Source organism: Cebidichthys violaceus, unplaced genomic scaffold (genome assembly GCF_023349555.1).
Source record: "Cebidichthys violaceus isolate CVI_PGR_0920_01 unplaced genomic scaffold, fCebVio1.0.p SCAF_6, whole genome shotgun sequence".
Lineage (NCBI taxonomy): Eukaryota > Metazoa > Chordata > Actinopteri > Perciformes > Stichaeidae > Cebidichthys > Cebidichthys violaceus.
The window spans coordinates 15584606-15601934 of record NW_027176816.1 but is presented as its reverse complement, the minus strand read 5'-3'; the positions used below and the strand labels follow the sequence as shown (position 1 = coordinate 15601934).

At 41.8% G+C, this 17329-nt stretch overlaps 1 protein-coding gene across 1 annotated transcript; it reads left to right on the top strand.

The window, feature by feature from the left end:
- The first annotated feature begins 697 nt into the window (after positions 1–697).
- LOC137889658 (probable glutamate receptor) lies at positions 698–10952 on the top strand. Its single transcript, XM_068733619.1, has 10 exons — positions 698–816; positions 1006–1081; positions 2941–2972; positions 4109–4288; positions 5100–5323; positions 7116–7213; positions 7920–8137; positions 8238–8457; positions 9683–9933; positions 10452–10952. The coding sequence occupies exons 2-10, from the start codon at positions 1018–1020 to the stop codon at positions 10548–10550; spliced, it is 1386 nt and encodes a 461-aa protein (XP_068589720.1). The 5' UTR covers positions 698–816; positions 1006–1017; the 3' UTR covers positions 10551–10952.
- Positions 10953–17329: the final 6377 nt, after the last annotated feature.

Sequence of the window (17329 nt, the reverse complement as noted above, 5' to 3'; positions counted from 1 at the left end):
CCGTCTGATCCGTTCTCGTGATCTGTATCTCAGGAACTTTATTTAATTTTGGCACAAGGTCACTGTGACGATATCTCGGGAAGTTTCTTCAAATTTGGCATAAAGCGTCAATTTTGGACTCAAGGATGAACTGATTGGAGTTTGGAGGTCAAAGGAAACTGTAACAGGTTTTTGGCCATAACTCAAGAATACATGGTAATTATGACAATTTCAGAAAAATATTTAAAATGGTAAAATGATGACATTTTAGACGGACAAGGATGTAGATGGCAACAACAAGCTGATTTATTCTCTGTTACATTATCAGATGTTCTCACCGTTACTGTATTACAGGAAAGATTGAGTAGTCCCCCACCAAATGTCTTCCTGTGACCCCCAGGGACCTCCTGTCCATCCATCTGTAAGCTCATCATCAAATGTAGTTACACTTCACTCTAAGAGGAGGCTCAAAACTGACCCACACAACATCTAGAATAATGCCTGAAACAAACAACTCTGTTTATTTTATTTCTCTCTATTAGCTCTAATGAAGGCTGAACATGTAGGTGTAGAACAAACACACCCTGCTCCAGTAATCTCAAATCTCAAAGATTTAGTTCTGCATAAACCTCTGATCAACAATCACAAGTTTGTTCTCTCTTTGGCGGTTCTATCTCCTCCCTCCTTGTGTTCCCCCATATAAACCCACACTACAGTCTTCTGCACACAACCCCTCCCCACTGCCCTCCTGCAACACTTGTGAATTTCTTACTCATTTTCCTGGAGTTGTCCCTCACACAAAGGTTTTTAATTCACATTGCAGCTGACATAACTGAGGTAAGGGAACTTTTGTTTTAATAGCATAGTAGTAACAGCGTATTGTGACAATCTGTGTCAGCATTTTATGAGTTGTTTGTATACAATGAAGCATTTCATCCCTGAGGTTATTGTGTACGTTAGGTGCTCTGGCTTAGAAGATATCTGAAATTGAGATAATCATGTTTGAAGGATCCGTGTTGTTTTCAGAGTTGTGGAAACATGACGGGCTGCGTGGCTTTGGTCTTCTGTGTAGCAGCCCTGACTGCATGGAGAATCACTGCAGGTAAGCCTGATACACACAAGCGTGTTGGAACATGGTTCACTGAGATCATTGCATCACATTTCTATATAAATACATATATGGACAGAAAATTGCAGCTTGTATTTGTTTACATTTTCCTAAACTGCTACCATTCTACTTCTGTCCAAAATGTAACTTTTTTCCAAGGTTGGCATGTTCAGTGCGCTGTTGACGGCTGTGTGCTTGTGGTTGTTAGATCAGGAGGTGGGGTTTGTTATTCCAGCCCAGTATCTCTTGGAACCTGTTCATATTGGACAGTTTGCACCTCCCACTATACGTCCAATTACCTATGTGTCTTTGCAGTAGTCAAAGTGGAGAGAGTGTGGAGGTCTGGGTGGTGGATGGGGTCTGTCCATCACGTGGTTACCATGTGTAGATATTGTAGCAGGGAAGAGTTTTCTGAACATTGGCATTAACCATTAGTTATGTATATTATCAATGACATTATTGAGGGTTTTACAAAATTGTTCAATATCAACATTGTCTGGATAGGATTCTGTTGTATTGCTGAACAAAGTATGTTTCTGAAAGGAAGAAAGCTTTTTTGCACCTTTTTTAAAAAATATTAAAAAGGATTGTTTCCAAAAATTCGATTTTTGATTTATATTTAGGCTTCTTTTGGGTCCCAGTAGTGTTTTGCCGGCATGTAAAGCCTGCACATTAATGTTTTATAACGTAATTTAAATTCATAATTTCAGAAATTTCTGTTTCGGTGAAACATTTCATCCAGTTAGTCGACTTACATTCTGGGAAGATGCTCTGTGCTGCAGCATGGTTTTTACTGCCAATGAAATAATCTCCTCCTCAGAGCCTCAGTGAACTGTCTGCAAAGTCAAAGCCCAGCGGGCTCTGGCTGACCCATTAGACCGGGTCCCGCTCGCAAATGATTCCTCACATTTGGCTCGCTACCCTACTGGACTGCTGGGAGTCCTATCAAAGCACGGAGGATCACTGTGGCCTCCCCGTTTCTCACCAGTGGAGGGGCTACCGCCTTGCTGAGGTCCAGAAAGCACTGTAATAAATCAATTAACCATGTTGGGGGGGCAGGGGGGGTATACTGACAGGCATCTCCGCAGATCGTAGCGCCTGTCGTCTTCTCTGGAGGAGGCTGATGGGGTGTCATGGGCTTTATACGACCCAGCCGGGCCTGCTTTTGTTATTGCATGCATTTATGAGGAACTTGCACCCCTAGCACCTCCGCTAACCCCCCCCCCCCCCCCCCCCCCCCCCCCACACACACACACACACACACACACACACACACACACACACACACACACACATACACACACACCTCCTTTCTGTGACCAAGCCCGGCCGGGCATGTTAGGGCCCGCTGGACACGCTGTAATTGCATTGGTCACAGTTACAGCAGAAAGAAAACAGTTCTGGGTGTCATGGGTGTTGTCAGGGGATGGGGGGTTGAAATCCTGCTTGAATTACAGAGGAGGGGGGGGGGGGGGGGGGGGGGGGTAGACTGGGCCGTCAGAAGCTCAGCCACCCCCCTTGTAGTACCTTGCAACAGACTCCTCAGTACTTCTCTCTGGGCCTTCTGAAAAACAACCATCAACAAGACGCTCATTGTCCTCTGGTTGGCTGTTTGGCTGATTTACTGCGGTGGCTGAGAGAGAAAAACACATGAAGGGGACTCAAAGCAACAATGGGCTTCATTAGGCTTTCAGAGGCCGTTCTGCATGTAAGCTTGTAGACATGAAACCCAACTGGCTTTGACCAAATCCTCTCATCTTTGTGCTGCCATACATGTTCCATTACATTTGACTTGCCTCATTATAGGAATAAAGAAATTTATTGTGGTGCTTGTTTTCTCCCCCCTATTCTAGATGCCAAGGAGTTATCCATCACCACTATAAAGGTATTCTCTCTTTGAGCCTCTCTCAACACCAGAATAACAAGGTGGCAGTGGCCTTGTGCTGCCGGGACACATTAACTCAACCCACACTTTAAATAGTTCTGGTTCATTGCAAGAAGTTTCTTATTTTTGTAGTTTGGCCATGATTTCTAGTAGTGATTATAAAAGTGATGTGCTACGACCACACAAAAGTGGCTGAAAGGGCAGTCAGACAATCCGATTTTTAAATTCTTCCAGAGATAATGGTCTGGATCTTGAAACCAGATAAATGAAACTTGCAAAATTCTGGAAGCAAGGTAATTTGCATTGGGAACGAGTAGAAATATATTTTACTATTTGTTTCAAGAAAATGATAATGATTGGGGGTACATGGAGGGTAAAAATGACCATGTGACCAGCAATACAGAATTTTCCTTCATTTTTAATACATTCTGGTGACTGCGCTCTGATATTTAAAAAAATATTTCATCTGAAATATGACAATGTCAAGGAGTATAGTAATGGAGCGTCAACCATGTTGGGTACATTGTTATTGTTTACAAATCTTTTGTAATTCCATGTCCTGAAACCTAGGAAATGACATGTCGTTAGCCATGCTAGGCCTACCATTGGAATGATGGGCTAAAACAAGGAAATTGTCAGCTATGTCTCGTGTTGCTCAACTCATGAGTAACATTAAAGCTGTTCATGTTTAAGCTTAGCAGTAGTGGATATGTTACTCTGAAGGAATATTTTAAGCTAAACCACGGATTGTTTTCATTTAGAAAGCACGTCACATTTGTACTTTCATAATTACGTGAAATGGATGCCCCAATTACAGAATGACTCTGCAGACAAAAATCACTTCAGAAGAAAATTTATGCAGTGAAATTACAACTGAATTATCCTTTATTAAATACTACTACACCTGGTTGCACACTGCACATCCTGTGAACATTACACTGTGATTGTTAAACACTCTTTCCCCACTTTTTCATTAAAGCACTGCATGAATTAATAAAAAACACCAAAATATTTTCACCCAAAAGCAGCAATATGATTGCCTCTTTGATTACCTCTTAAAAAAAAGAAATAAAAAAGAGTCCTCTTCATCTTTATAGCCTGGCATCACCTTCACCCGTTTGTTCTGTTCTCCTCAGCAAGAGCCGTACACCATGAGCCGCGGCTCTGAGCTGGAGGGCTACTGCATCGATCTGATCTCTGAGCTCTCCAGGGAGCTGGGCTTCCAGTACAAACTGAACCTGGTGAAGGACAACCGCTACGGAGCCATAGACTCCAGCGGCACCTGGACCGGCATGATAGGTGAAATCGTCAGAGGGGTAAGAGTGCAACCGTCCTGGCTCTCCTTAAAATGTGATGCAGGACAAGTACGTTAGAGTATGTACAGTGATATACTGTCTGTAACTTGATTTTCAAACAGAGAGCTTATGTACACATTGTCATGTAAATCAAAGTGTATGGATATTTATTTATAAATAGCTCTATTTGTAGAAGGATCTCTTGGTCTGCTTATGGGACTGTGTGGGATCCCATTCTAAGAAATGTTATGTAGTTTTGATAAGACAAAGGTGCACTCAATAAAACCTGATATAAAAACCTGTGAATGGAGACCAAAGGTTTATATTTATACAAAATATTATATCAATAAACAAAACTTCATGAAATAGATATCCACGTTAATGTATGGGGTGCAATTTATAAACAAACCAATTCATTGAAATAATAAATAATCAAAACTCAGGTCATTAATGTGAGCCATTTAAAAAAATAGGAATAATATAACATTTCATAATAATGAGTTTAAGTTTCATAATTTATTCTCTTATTTTGGTATTTATTGTGTTTATTATATATTACAATTTATTTTGTTTTTTGGAATTAAATAGTTTGAAGGTTTTTTTTTTTTGTTTTTTTGTTTTTTTTTTGCAATAAAGTGTTCCAGAGTTCCCCTATCCGCTGGATACAGTTTGATCGGATACTTTGTTTTAGTTTTGGTCTCATGACAAACATTAGTCCTGACACAAACTACGTTCTTGAGGGCAAACATACAGTATCTGACTTGAGTGATATGGACCTATTGTACAAGTGAATGAGTCTGTAGTCTGATACGTCTCTCTGTCCCTGCATCAGGAGGCCGACCTGGCGGTGGCTCCGCTGACCCTCACTGCGGTCAGAGAGATGTATGTGGACATGAGCACCCCCTTCATGCAAACGGGAATCAGCTTCATCCTGCGCAGAGACTTGGCCCCCGAAGAGAGCGGCTTCAGTCTGCTGTCGCCATTCTCCACCGACATGTGGGTCGGCATCCTCATCGCCTTCCTGCTGACAGGTCTCTGCATATTCCTGGTGGGCAGGTAAGAGCTTCCCAAAGAAGGGGTTGTTACATGCATTGTTTTTCTACAGTGTATGGTAGAGCCATTGTTGTGTACCGGGACATGTCCTCAGTTTATATTCTAGAGTTACAGACAAATTACACAAGATATGTTTAGGGGGGATTTTGACATTTGTCATTATCTTCAAATATGAAAACCGTATGAAGTAAAATGACAAAAAAACTTTTTGGGTGTCTAGTCAAATTCAGCAAACCCAGTAATGTGTGGCCACCTGATGAATATCAGTTTAAAGGGACAGTTCACCCCAAAATCAAAAATCCTCTTCCCTGTAGTGGTGCTTATCAGTCTAGATAGTTTTGGTGTGAGTTGCAGAGTGTTGGAGATATCGGCCATCAAGATGTCTGTCTTCTCTCCACTATAATGGAACTAGATGTCACTCGCCTTGTGATGCTCAAAGCACCAAAAACTCAACAGCAATGTCTCTTTCCAGAAATCATGACCCAGTTACTGAAGATAATCCACAGACCTTTTTGGGAGCAGTTTCATGAAGGAACTATTTCCTCTTTACAGAAGGAAGCCTACTTTTATAGTCGATACTGCTAACTCAACTAGCACCACCGAGCTAGCTAACGTTACAGCTCAGTCGAGGAGGACGCCGTAAATGTTTACGTCTCGCGCTGGCACAAGCCTCTTGTCCATGAGCAGATGAACGCTTTCTTCTGCAAAATTCATTGTATGCGATAACCTATGTGGCAATAAACCTGCTGCCCCCCCCCCCCCGATGTTCCTAACCCATACATCTCATTCCTGTTCAACTGAAATGAGCTGTCCTCATTAACCCTTGAACATTATTACACGCTGTGTAATGAATCCATTTCATTCAATTACTGTCAGGGTCAACTAGGGCTGAGTGGTAGAGCTGGGTCGTCTTTCAATCTGAGAATTCGGCGGTTCGATCCCCGGGCTCTGCTAATCCATGTCGATGTGTCCTTGGAAAAGACACTTAACCCCAAATTGCTCCTGTAGGCTGTGCGGTGTATGAATGGGTATGAATGTTAGATAGTCCTGCGCTGCAAGTACAAATCCATGGACCATTTATGAACTCAACTCGCTGGTCTTCCTCAAGCTGTTTGTTCTTAACAATGTTCTGGTGTCAAAATGTCGCCAGAGACCTGGTGTAAGTAGGAATGTTACATACGGTTAAAGCAACAAAGAGAACCACTCCAGAGATTTCTACACATACGATCAAATACATCTGATCCCTGATCAGTTCAATCACTAAATGATGTGTATGTGAGTTAGAGCTGTGAAGAAGTTCACCAAACAGCTTCACGTGCATCTCATCTGGATTTTATCCGGATACGAGACATGATACTGGAAATGACAAGCAAAACATGGGGTCAAAGAGAAGACAAAAAAAATCGGTGTTCAGTCTTGCTCCCTTGAAGGAGGAGTGGGGATCCTTTTACACATCCATTTTTCCACATCCTGATGTACATTACAAAATTATAACTTAAAAAAACACATGGTTGTGTTAGAGAGGCTCCTAACCTATTACATAGTAATGGACTTCATTGACATAAGGCCTTTCTAGTGTTTTGTAATAAACATTAACACACTCTTCTGCATGTAGACTGCAGGGGCCAGGGATCAAACCCCTGATCTCCTGATCACTGATGACTACTTTACCTCCTGACAAACAGCCTTTGAACATCCTCACCAGAGTTATATATCAGACACATGCGTCTTGTTGCTGCATGTGCTGCTTTAACCTTGCTGGTTCTGAGCCCTGTGTGTGTGTTTTTTCCTGCAGGATCAGTCCCACTGAATGGGCTGAGCCCGACACAGAGGAGCACAGCTTCACATTGCTGCACAGCTTCTGGTACATCACAGGAGCTCTCACCCTGCAAGGTAACGCAGCGGTCTGCTAAACTGAACCACAGAGACTCACAGACACTGCTGGCCGTCTCTCTCTTTACTCCCTCTGAGTGAATCAGCTGCACTACTAACCTCATTATTGTGCGGTATGGCCTTGGACACATATTTCACAATTTCGATGAGCAAAAACTCTCAAAAGCCAAGAGATGCTTTGAATAATATATCTTATATTTTAGATTCACAGTACTGTAGTGTAACATTATCCTCTAGAGTGCATTATCTATATTCACAACCACACAGTTTATTCAATACAACTGAATTGTTACATTACATCATTTCAAATAACTGTATTTATTTATTTTTGCTTTGTATAATCTTAAAGGAAAATACTTTCTTTTATCACGGATGAGAATTTCATTTTAAATTCAAGAATAAATCTAATTCAGTGATGAACATATTCAATGTGGTGATGTTTAGGTAAATGTCATGCACTATGCATTACTTCCTTTTACATCGTCAGCGGGCCAGAAAAGAGGACATTAGTATTTTGTGTGAAGGGTTTAGCAAAGTGAATTGTGAGTCAGAGGAATCATGACATAATGTAATACTCTACAATAATGACACCAGTGAAGCTCGTTCGCATTGCTTTAAACTGAGCATGAGTTTACATCGTGAGTATGAAGCTTTTAAAGGAGCGGGTTAAGTCCAGTCACATGACTGCTGGTCTGTGTCCCCTCAGGTGCTGGTCCTCACCCTAAAGCTCTGTCTGGACGTATAGTCAGCGCTATCTGGTGGCTGTTTGCTGTACTGCTTCTGGCCTGCTACTTTGGCAACTTCAACTCCATGATGCACTCCAACAACAACCACGTCTCCATCAAGACTTTCGAGGACCTCGCGAACCAGGACGTGATGGACTATGGCACCGTCGAGGCTGGATCCACCATGTCTTTTTTTAAGGCACATTCCTAATGAGTTAATAGTCATTACAGCAGATTCTGTAACGTCTGAGTTTGATATAATGTAACGGGTTTTATTTTTGCAACGTTTTGTTCCCCAGAATTCCAAAAACCCTGTATACCGGCGCATCTACCAGCACATGGAGCGCAAGAAGAGCTACGTGTCCAGCATGGAGGAGGGCGTTCGCCTCGCTGAGGAGGGAAACTTTGCCTTCATCGGTGAGGCTGTGTCCTTGGACTTGGCCGTGGCTCGCCACTGTAAGCTGAGCCGCTCAGACGAGGCCATCGCTATGAGAGCCTACAGCATCGCAGCACCTCTGGGTGAGTGATAAGGCCTTAAAAACGGGATTTAAACCTCTCCAATTTTTTAAGAGAGCGCAAATTTTCTTATTGATTATGCCTGTATTTATCAGTGACTTTTTGGAATTCATGAATCAAACTGAAACTCTACTCCCCAGTAACTTACGCCCCTATCTAGCTTCTACTATTCCTATGATATTCATTCCAGGACCTAGATCATATCTGAAAGGGTTTAGTGCCATCCTCCATCACTGACAGTACACCACAGAGAGGAGGAGGGGGTGGACATGAGGAGACTGTGATGGAGAGTGGACATTCAGAACATTAACACTTTTGCCTTCAGACGTTGTGAGACAACACGTTTAATAATAAACTAGGTCATTTTGAAGCGTACTTCAAGGACCAGTGTGTAGGATTTAGGAGGTTCAATCATGAAATATAATATTCATAACAACATTTTCACAAGTGTTTAATCACCTGAATTGTTGTGTTTACACGCAAACAATTTGAAACCACAAGACGCCATCTGATGTTCTTTGCTCCTTAAGCAGTGATTCTCAATGTGGTGCCCAGGGACCTCCAGGCATCCGTGGCACTTGCAATAAATCATTTTCTATAAGATATCTACATATGGCGACCATTTGTGCGAATAAAACAAACACATTGTGTGCAATACTCTTTTGGGCCAATAGAAACTCACATTACATGATTGTGACACACAGCAGTAAGTTTTTATTTGTCTGGATTTATTAGGGCTGTGTGTTCTGTTCATTTTCTGAAAGCTTGTAAGATCAACTACTTGAAAGTAAAACTCACTTTAAAGGTATATGAATGGTACATGATTCAAATTAAAATGCGTTTCTGTTCATCACTATGAAACAGGTCTGAAGTATTTCGGTTGAAAAGTTTTAGAATACAAAATGGTTCCAATAGCATCTAATGGTTGTAAGCGTATTCGGTGTTACGATAAAGACGGGGTCCTTGGAAACTCCCTTGTAAGTGGTCCCTGCTCCCCTGTCATAAAGTAGTGTTATTATGGTAAGGATAGTGTCTGAGAAGGCGAATGGTGGTACCATCATTTTGCTCTTGGCGGCTCTCGTTGCTGCACTTTTTTTCTTGTAGCTGAATGAGAGCAAATCCGACATCTGATGGAAAGTCTGAAACCAAAACCATGGAGGACGTTACAGAAGCATGTTAGTTTTGGTTTCAGAGTAAGACATTAATCAGCCTCTCTTTGATCCACCAGGCTCCCCGCTGGTCAAAAACCTGACCCTGGCCATCCTCAAGCTCAGTGAGTCCGGTGAGCTAACATATCTGCGGCAGAAGTGGTGGGCCAGTAGCTGCGCAGCTGCCGGCAATGCCCACAACTCCGAGGCCCTGCGGCCTCACGATCTGCGGGGCCTCTTCCTCCTCCTGGGCCTGGGACTTTGCGTCGGGCTCCTGCTGGCCCTGCTGGAGCTCGTATCCAGGGCCCGCAACCAAGCTAAGGATGGCAAGGTGGGGAAGAGTTTCACACAGTGTGACTTTGGTGACCCACTTCTGGCTTTACTGAAATATCCCAACACCTATTGGATGGATTTTGGTACAAATATCCATGGTCCTCAGAGGATGAGTGCTTTGGATGTACGTGGCCCCCTGACTTTTCCTATAGCGCCACCATGAAGTTAAATTTTGTATTTGTCCAATACTTTGGTTTATGACCAGATACCTGCAAAACTAAAGACATTCCACCGCTGCACTTTTTGTTTAGCGCTTAGCACATGTTAGGAGGATATAGTAAGGAAGTTAGTATTATCAATGTAACGTGTTAGCATGCTAACACAGTAAGTAACAGCGATATAACTTAGTAAACATTATACCTGCTAAATGTCAGCATGTTAGCATTGTCATTGTGACATGTTAGCATGCTGACGTCAGTATTGAGCTCAAAGCACCGCTGTGTCCAAATACAGCCTCATAGAGCTGCTAGCATGGCTAATTTAATGTTCTTTACCATTTCCTCTTTTCTTTCACAGAAATCGTGCTGCTCAGTGTTGACATCAGAGCTACACCGGCGATTTGGCAGCAAGGGGGAGAGTGGAGAGCAAGAGGACTCAGACAAAAGCAAAGCCTGAAGGAAAAGTTTACATGTTAGCTTTTGAGAGATAGTGTCAGAGATGAAGCCTCTGTCCTGTTCCATCAAACACACTAACTTTTGTTGTTTCCATAGTAATAGCTGTAATAGTAATAGTAATGTGCTGTGTGGTCATGTTAGTGTGTTTTGTACTCCCCTCCAGAAAAGCTTGTTGACCACATGGGACAACTCTACTAGCAGCTACTGTACAGTGTATTAGAACAAACCAAGAGACTTAGAGTTTCAAAGTGCAAATACTAATCACTGATTTGTTCATGGTGTCGTTGCATGTTATCAGATATCCACATCCCATCGCCCTACTTACTTCTTGTTGAACTATAATGGTTTTATAACAACTTTATATTTGCTTGTATGTTCTAAATAAATCACACAATACCCAGAATTCTCTCTTTTTTCAAAGTATACAATACAACTGTACTGATTATGTTGGAAATTTGAGTACATCTTAGCAGAGCGAAACATTATCAAGACTGAAACATCAGAGACAACAATATGCAAACAGACAATCCCTTAGATTACATGTTAAAAGCTGCCCTTTTCAATATGCTTTTTGTATAAATAATGGATCTGTGTAAGGACTGCGAAAGGTGCCACTCAACCCCACAGAGAAAGAGCTAGAGACCTGTGTCTTTTAATGTTGCAAAAATATCTGCATTCCTATGATGGAAGTGTCTTGTACTGGAAGCTGTTGTATAAAATGCATATTGTACACAGGAAGCGCAAGCAATTGTGAATCAATTTCACCTGCTTTGTCCAGATGAAAGCATAAAGGGAATGGTTTTGCAGGTGGTGGCCACAAACCATTTCTTTTTTTCTAGTTTTGCATTTTGCAAAACATTCATACGAGCCGTCACAAGAAAGGTTTGGTATGTCCCCCAGCACAGTCCCAAGAGCGAGGAGGAAATACCAGGAGATGGGCCCTTGCATGATGAGAGCTGGACAGGGCCATATAGGAACAACAACCGAGCAGCAGGACTGGTAGATACCAGTCACCAGGCTCCTTGGTGTGAGGAGGAACAGGAGGAGCGCTGCCAGAGCCCTACAACATGACCTCCAGCTGGCTACTTATGTGCATGTTTCTGACCAAACTGTCAGAAACGGACTCCATGAGGGTGGCATGAGGGCCCGAGGTCCTCTATAGCGACCTGTGATGAACCTTGCAGCTCGATTGGCATTAAGAGAACATCAGAATCGACAGGTGCACCATTAGCGCCCTGTTCTCTTCACAGGTGAGAGCAGGTTCACAATTAGCACATGTGACGGATGTAAAAGCGTCTGGAGACGCCATGGTATGTTTTACTGCATGCAACATCATCCAGCGTAAGTTGTGTTTGGCAGTGGGTCAGGGATGGTCTGGGGAGGCATAAGTTGGATCAGCCGTGATTTTGATGTTTCATTTTGATTTTCGGTGTGTTTGTGGATCCAGCCCTCAATGGGTTAATGATTTTGCTGTCTGTTGACAGTTTTTACGTAATTTTGCTCTCGACGAATTACACAATGAAGATCAATATACCAATAAAGATTTCCAACTTGAATATTTTGTTCTTTGAAATCAGATTTAAGGGTTCCCTTCATGTAGTTGAGCAGTTAGTCAAGTTAACGTCAACCACCAGTGGCAGCTGGTGGAACATTTTCTAGGTAGGGCTGTGCCACATCCAATCAATTTCAGCAAACATCCCAGTATGATTAATGCAAAAAAAATTAAACGCATTACTACTTTGCAGTTAAATATTTAACATTTATTCCAACACAAAAAAGAGCAGAAAATAACATTTTGAGTAACACGTCAGGACATCTTATTTTTATATATATATATATATATATATATATATATATATAAAATATTATATAATATCATAGAACATGGTGTTCTCATGTTTCCTTATTTTCTCAGACAGGTGCTTCATATCCCTCACTCCCACTGGATCTGTCCCCGTTGATTTAAAAAGCAAAATAACGCATTAGCATGACTGCATCCTAGCCAAACCTGTCTACTAGGGAAACTTCATGTACTGCTTCCCTTTCCCACCAGTCTGCTGTCTGATTGTGAGGTCAGGCTGATCTGGGCCCAGCCACTGTCAACCACTCTCTTTTCCTAAACATAACTAAGCTGTTTTGTTGCCTAGACTTAACTTCCTGTGATGTGGGAAGTTCATTTTGAAAAGAGACTATGCTAGTGAAAACAGACTAGACGTCCCTGACACGTCCAAAACTGACTCCAGAGAAGGGATGGGTACTGGGTCAGACTGGACTAGACTTGAATCTGGTCCGCTGCGGTACTGGCCAGACTATAGCCTCCATGCTCTGACTACTTTTAATAACATTGAGCCCTCAGTGTGTGATATTAAAAAGATATTAAAAATATATTTTAACATGAAATATGTGACTATTCAAAGTGGTGAGGCTCGACAGCAATACTGGATTTGAATTGGAAAACATGAAGCAGTACTTCTGAAACGCACATTTGAGTGTGCAAGTAAGATGTTATTATGGAATGTCACTGCTCAGTTCATTCTAGTGCATACATGTGACTGTATTGTTTATGTCAGCTACTGTACAGACCACTGAGAAATATATCACAGTTATCTGATCATTGTTGGCTCTTTTCTTAAGTGTAACTTCCTGTTGAACCCTGTAGCATGCTCTCTTCCTCTGCATCGCCCACTGATACAATGCACATATAAGAACATTGGAAGCAAAAGCAAGGCCTTGGAGTAAATCTCATATTGTACAGGTTCACAGCTGGAACACAATAGATAATGTGTTGCTGCAAGAAGAGTTCACGATGAACAAGGTTTCCCAGATTCCCTAACTCTGATTCTACACCTCACCTTTCATTGCACAGCTTGCCATGTACCCGTCTGTCCACTTGGAGGTGCTATCGGATTTCTATTGGCGTGAAACTCAGCCAGGTTTGACTCGTGATAAATCCAGTGCTCATTTTCTGGAGTGCAAAGAAGTGCGGTAACACACATCCCTCTCAGCGTGCAGGAGCCTTCCATATAAACAAGTTTGCTGAACAATTAGAAACATCACATGAGTGGAAAAAAATGGTGCACATTAGTTGTAGCTGTAGCTGATATAATTCGCTGGCACCAATGATGTTGCAGTAAATAAAATTAAAGGTGAGCTCTGACAGGAAGCAGGAAACTACCCTCTAACCTCCACACATCAACAACATTCCCGCACTTGCAGTGTGTTGTTACAGTATGTTCATGTGTTAAAGTTTTCTGTGGCTGTGTGAAATGACCCACACTTGAACCTGCTAATCAGCTTCGGGAGTCATTGATTTAGTGCCGGCAGGAGAAGCTGAAGGGCTGAGGCTGAGGAGGCATGAGAGAGACTCAGAGAGGAAGAGGAGGGTGGGGGAGACCGGTATTGATTTGGTGGCAGGCGGCTCCTGACAGCTGCGCTAAGCTAGCACGTACTCCTCTCAGCCCTAGTCTGAAGCTCGGCAGACAGGGAAGTGCCTAAGAAGATTAAGCTGTAAATCCCGCAGATTTCCTGCCCCCCCACCCCACCCCCCCACAGCATCTCCCCACCAGCAAACACCCTCACTCTCTACCACAATTAAAAGCTTGTTGATGTGTGGATGGTTGAATCTCATTGTGTGGATGAAATTTGTTTAGTCGATTTCTAAATCTGATGTCGTAAAGGTGCGGAAACATTTTTTTTTCTTCTTCCATACACTTTCCTTCCATAATGGTAACAGGAGGAGTCTTTGGCAAGTTCAGCTGCAGGCCATAATTTGAGTTCATTCAAATAATAACATTATTAACTTAAGGTTTCAGTGTTTACACTATGTCAAAGACGTCTATGTGTTGTGTTGCGGAGATACCTAGTGAAATGAGCATGCTAACCAGCTAGCCCCGTGTCGTCTTGTAGTACCACTTGTACCTCTAGAAGCGATAGTGAGTCACTGTAGCGTCCAGTCTGTCCTCAGTCCAACATGAGAGGACGAAGAAGTAGAGTTGCCCCGAGGGATTGTGAATAATATTGTGACCATATTTTCAAAAACCCCAAACCGGGACCCTTATGTTTTAAACTATGCTTTTCCTCCCAAAATCTAGTTGGTTAATATAATGAGGGTCATATACCTTTTAAAACTAAACAAGGTATTTGTGAGTGTGCACAAGCCCTGGTTGCTGACTAAATGGCCCACTGTAACATATTCTCTACCAGCTATTGTATAATGTACATCTCTCCATCTGAATATGATCTTTTATATCAGCATTTCTGCCGTGCATGACCAAAACTGTGCTCTTGCAGTGTGTGCAGAGCTTAGCATTTTCCGGTTCTTTCTCTGGAGCTCTTCAGAAAAGACTTACTCTTCGGCATGACAGCTAACCGTTAGCATACTGACAGGTTCTGTCAGAAAGAGCTGCAAGAGTCATAGCAACAATATACATATGGCTTTTATAGCATTAACCCTAACCCTAAGGGGAGTTTTTGTAATGTTCTGACCCAATTCCAGCACAGAATTCATAGAACACTTGGTAAAACGTGTTGAAACAACTAAGATATAATTTTGACAAGTGCCATGCATTTTGATCAGTATGCTACCATAGTTGGGTTTTTCCTTTTCGATTAGTTTCTCAGTACTTTTCCATTGCATTTTACTGTTCCCTTCTGCTTATGATTAAAAGAAAGAAAAAAAGCTTTAGCCTTTTTTGTTGCATCCTTACTATTTCTAAAACTTGTATAGGTCAAACGTCCAGTATTCAGTTGAAGTCTCAGAGATGCATCTCTTTTTCTCATTAGGTCCCATACAGCAGGTCACTATTAAACCAGGGGAAACTCTATTTTGCATTAAGCTTCCAGTCTTTTTGTATACTTACATTAAATCAGTTTCAAAGCTGACACTAAATCTTTAAAAGCTTGCTCACAAGGTTTATTTGCAATACTACTGTCATTCACTTTTAGTTTGCTTTATTTGGTTCTCAATGAGCTCTAGATCTTTCTTTGGAATGAAAGAGATCATGGGATTCTTTTTTTTCATTTAATTTTGATTCATGTGTTGTGTCTTTGTCAACTTTCTAGTAGCTAGTCAAAGATAATGATCTGAAAGATTATTAAGATGCATGTTTTATGTTATCCTATCTACTTTATGTATACAAGTCTGTCTAGGGGTTGGGAAGATGTTGGTCTCGTAGATTTATCTTCTATTTGTGTCCTCTGAAATGTTTGGGTGATATCCTTAAGCCTTGTTCTGCGTGCTCTGGATAGCCAGTTTTAATTGACTTTTCCAATAATAACTTTACCGTCATATCGTCTGAGAATCGCAGATTAAAAGTCAAAGAAAACCTTTGTCTCAGCAGGTGGTCGATGAAGTACAAATACAACATATATAGTCATAGTGTAACGATGACTCCAACACACTTACAGGTGTTTTCATCGTTTCTTTGCTGGGAATGCTCTCTTGAACGTGAATAAGAACTCAATGAGAACTAAATGATATACAATTACAAAGATAAAGTATCTCTTCCAGAGTATGCTTGAAGTTTTTTGGGACTGAAACAGTATGAAGACTTTTCAAAAATAAAGGGATAAAAAAGAACAGTATACAGTAATCTCTCTCTCTGCATTGGCCTAGTTTCCTCTCAGCCCGTCCTCTGCTTGTGCTGTAGCCGTAGGCCTGTCGATGCCATCAGAATTAGAAATTCTAATGGACGTGTCACCACTTTGAACTGTGAGCTTGAAGAGCTTTGAGTCTGGCGCTCGCTTGGATATGCCAGGCGAAGTCTTCGCATTGATCCCTCTGAATTTGTTTGACTTTGACAGTCTCTTTCTTTTTACTCTCTCCCCTCTCGCTTCGTTCATTTTCTCGCTGGCTCATTCTTTTTCTTCTTCTTTCCGCTGCACTCACTGTTTTTAACACGGGAGCAGTCAAAGATGTGAACACACATGCACACCCACACACACACACACACGCACACACCACTCGCATACAGTACAGGTGATGTGCATGCTTAATCAGTTTTACTGAAGCACAGCTCTCATTTCATCATTCAGGAAAGGTGCTTCCTGTTTGTGACGTTAGACTAGGACGAGATTCCACGATGGAAATAAGCCTCCGGGCTTTATTGTGCACCCTCTTTGACTTTTAACATATTTAATCACTGTGCCTTTAGAATTACATGGTTTGATAGTGGAAGAGAACGGTCTGCCGTCATAAGAGAGCGATGCAATGATTCATACAAGTGGGATGGGAAAGAATTCGTTGTGTTGCAATCATTTGTACACAAAAAAAAAAGACAAAAGCAGTGTGAAGAATTACCGCTCGAGAGAAAACAAAATCCAGTCCACTGTCTCTCCTCCAAACGGTGGCTAATAAGTTCATGAAGTGGGCGTGCCAGATAATCAGAAAGTTACAAAACTGCCCCTGGGGGAGGCCACTAGAAGTCTTTTTTTTGGACCCGATGTGAAACTGACCCATGGAGAATTTAAACTTGGATTCTTTCTAATGGCCATCAGGGGGAAATGAAAATGACTCTACTTCTCTCTTGATTTATTCCCTCAGTAAACATTGTAAACATGAGTTTATGGTCTCAATCTCTAGTTTCAAGTCTTCTTCAATACAGCATGATGTTCATTTAGTAAATTATGGTCCATTTAGAGTCAAATAGACCATAAAGCAGAGTATGCTTTAGGGCGGGCTTACTGTGATTGACAGGTCGCTACCACGGCTGAAGCTTGCCCATGTCTTAGAACTATAACTCTTACACAGTGTATTTTCAGTTCATCAAAGTTAATCGTAAC

Bases quoted from the DNA above. Each gene is read 5' to 3' on its own strand.
- LOC137889658 (XM_068733619.1), top strand. From the start codon at position 1,018: ATGACGGGCTGCGTGGCTTTGGTCTTCTGTGTAGCAGCCCTGACTGCA. The intron at 7,214-7,919 runs GTAACGCAGCGG...GTGTCCCCTCAG, and splicing joins AGGAGCTCTCACCCTGCAAG to GTGCTGGTCCTCACCCTAAA. The intron at 8,458-9,682 runs GTGAGTGATAAG...TTGATCCACCAG, and splicing joins CAGCATCGCAGCACCTCTGG to GCTCCCCGCTGGTCAAAAAC.